Source organism: Acyrthosiphon pisum, chromosome A2, assembly GCF_005508785.2.
Source record: "Acyrthosiphon pisum isolate AL4f chromosome A2, pea_aphid_22Mar2018_4r6ur, whole genome shotgun sequence".
Lineage (NCBI taxonomy): Eukaryota > Metazoa > Arthropoda > Insecta > Hemiptera > Aphididae > Acyrthosiphon > Acyrthosiphon pisum.
The window spans coordinates 40795037-40796348 of record NC_042495.1 but is presented as its reverse complement, the minus strand read 5'-3'; the positions used below and the strand labels follow the sequence as shown (position 1 = coordinate 40796348).

The window sequence follows — 1312 nt, the reverse complement described above, 5'->3', positions numbered from 1 at the left end:
CACACACACACACAAAAACCCACCCCTGTTCCATAGAATAATATGAATGATACCGAATAAAAATATTTATAACATTTATAACGTTAGCCGGTAGGCATATAAATGCGGGCGATTACGATATGAGACGACGTTCGGTATCCGCCACGTCATCAGTCGACGCGATTAGAAATTGCCGAATCATAAATAGAACGATCCGCAAAAAAATGTAGGTAGTTATTAATTGTTATTTATAATGTACATAAAAACTAATCTTGTTGTGTACTATCGTACATACTATCGTTGTATCGTACCTTGCAAGTGGAAAACTTGGCTATTATTGCCTGTAAATACCCCATATCTCGGTTCTGTAGTATTAGCCTTCTCGACTTCACATGTACAAACAGCAAATCGTTCAATGTCCACCTGTGCATTACCAACTTATCGTCCGGCGGCGATTGTCTGTAGTTGTGGTCCTGTCGTTGGTTTCTCCAAAAAGATATACAACACAACAAACCACCCATAGTCGTTGGATCTAAAAACACAATACAGAATTATTGTATACCTGTATGCTTACAACATCTACTTACTACTCTACTCTAAGCGCTGGTAAATCAAGATAGTGTTTAAAGGACGAAGGACGGTGCGACACTATATTATATTATATTGCACTACTCTACTACGTTAATAGGTGATTTTTATTATAAACTATATATAGAGTAGAGATAAACGTTCTCTCTCACACACATTCACTTTGTGTATGCATCTCTCTCACTTCCTCTCTCTCAAGTGTTCACGCATGTGTAGTGTGTACAGATTGTGTTGTGGCTGTTCTGTACTGTACAGTGTTTGCATGGCATTTTGATAAAGGATATCACACCCGACACCCTCCGCGCCTTGCCTGTTCCCGTCTTGGACCCTCGATTGATTTATAACCCTTGGTAGGAGTGGTGTTTGCTGGGTTGCCTGGTTACGCTGGGCTTGGGACTTATTGACGAGCGAGTGAACGGATACACATATACACAAGTTCAATTTTCTTAAATAGTACCTACGTATTGGAAAGCTAAAAAAAAACTGAATCATTGTAATGAAAGATTAAAAGATCTGTTCAAATTTGCAATATACCTAACCCTAAAAATTATATATTTTTTTTAATTCACCATTTTACAAACATTTTTTCATTATCTACACATTTTATTGCAAAATGTTTTCACTCATTTGCTAATGATTAAAAATGCAGAAAGTGATATTGAATAATAAATAGCAACATAGCCTATATATTATGAATTAAGAATAAAATTATGATATACCCATAATACATACGGCATCATACGCT

At 36.3% G+C, this 1312-nt stretch overlaps 1 protein-coding gene across 1 annotated transcript in view; it reads right to left on the bottom strand.

The window, feature by feature from the left end:
- Positions 1-756, bottom strand: part of LOC100575824 (histone acetyltransferase KAT2A-like) — a 7346-nt gene extending 6590 nt beyond the window's left edge. The window contains exons 1-2 of the mRNA XM_003244475.4: positions 567-756; positions 291-511 (exon numbers count right to left, since the gene is read on the bottom strand). Coding sequence (XP_003244523.1) covers positions 291-500 — 210 coding nt within the window. The 5' untranslated portion in view covers positions 501-511; positions 567-756. The remainder of the gene's footprint in view (positions 1-290; positions 512-566) is intronic.
- Positions 757-1312: the final 556 nt, after the last annotated feature.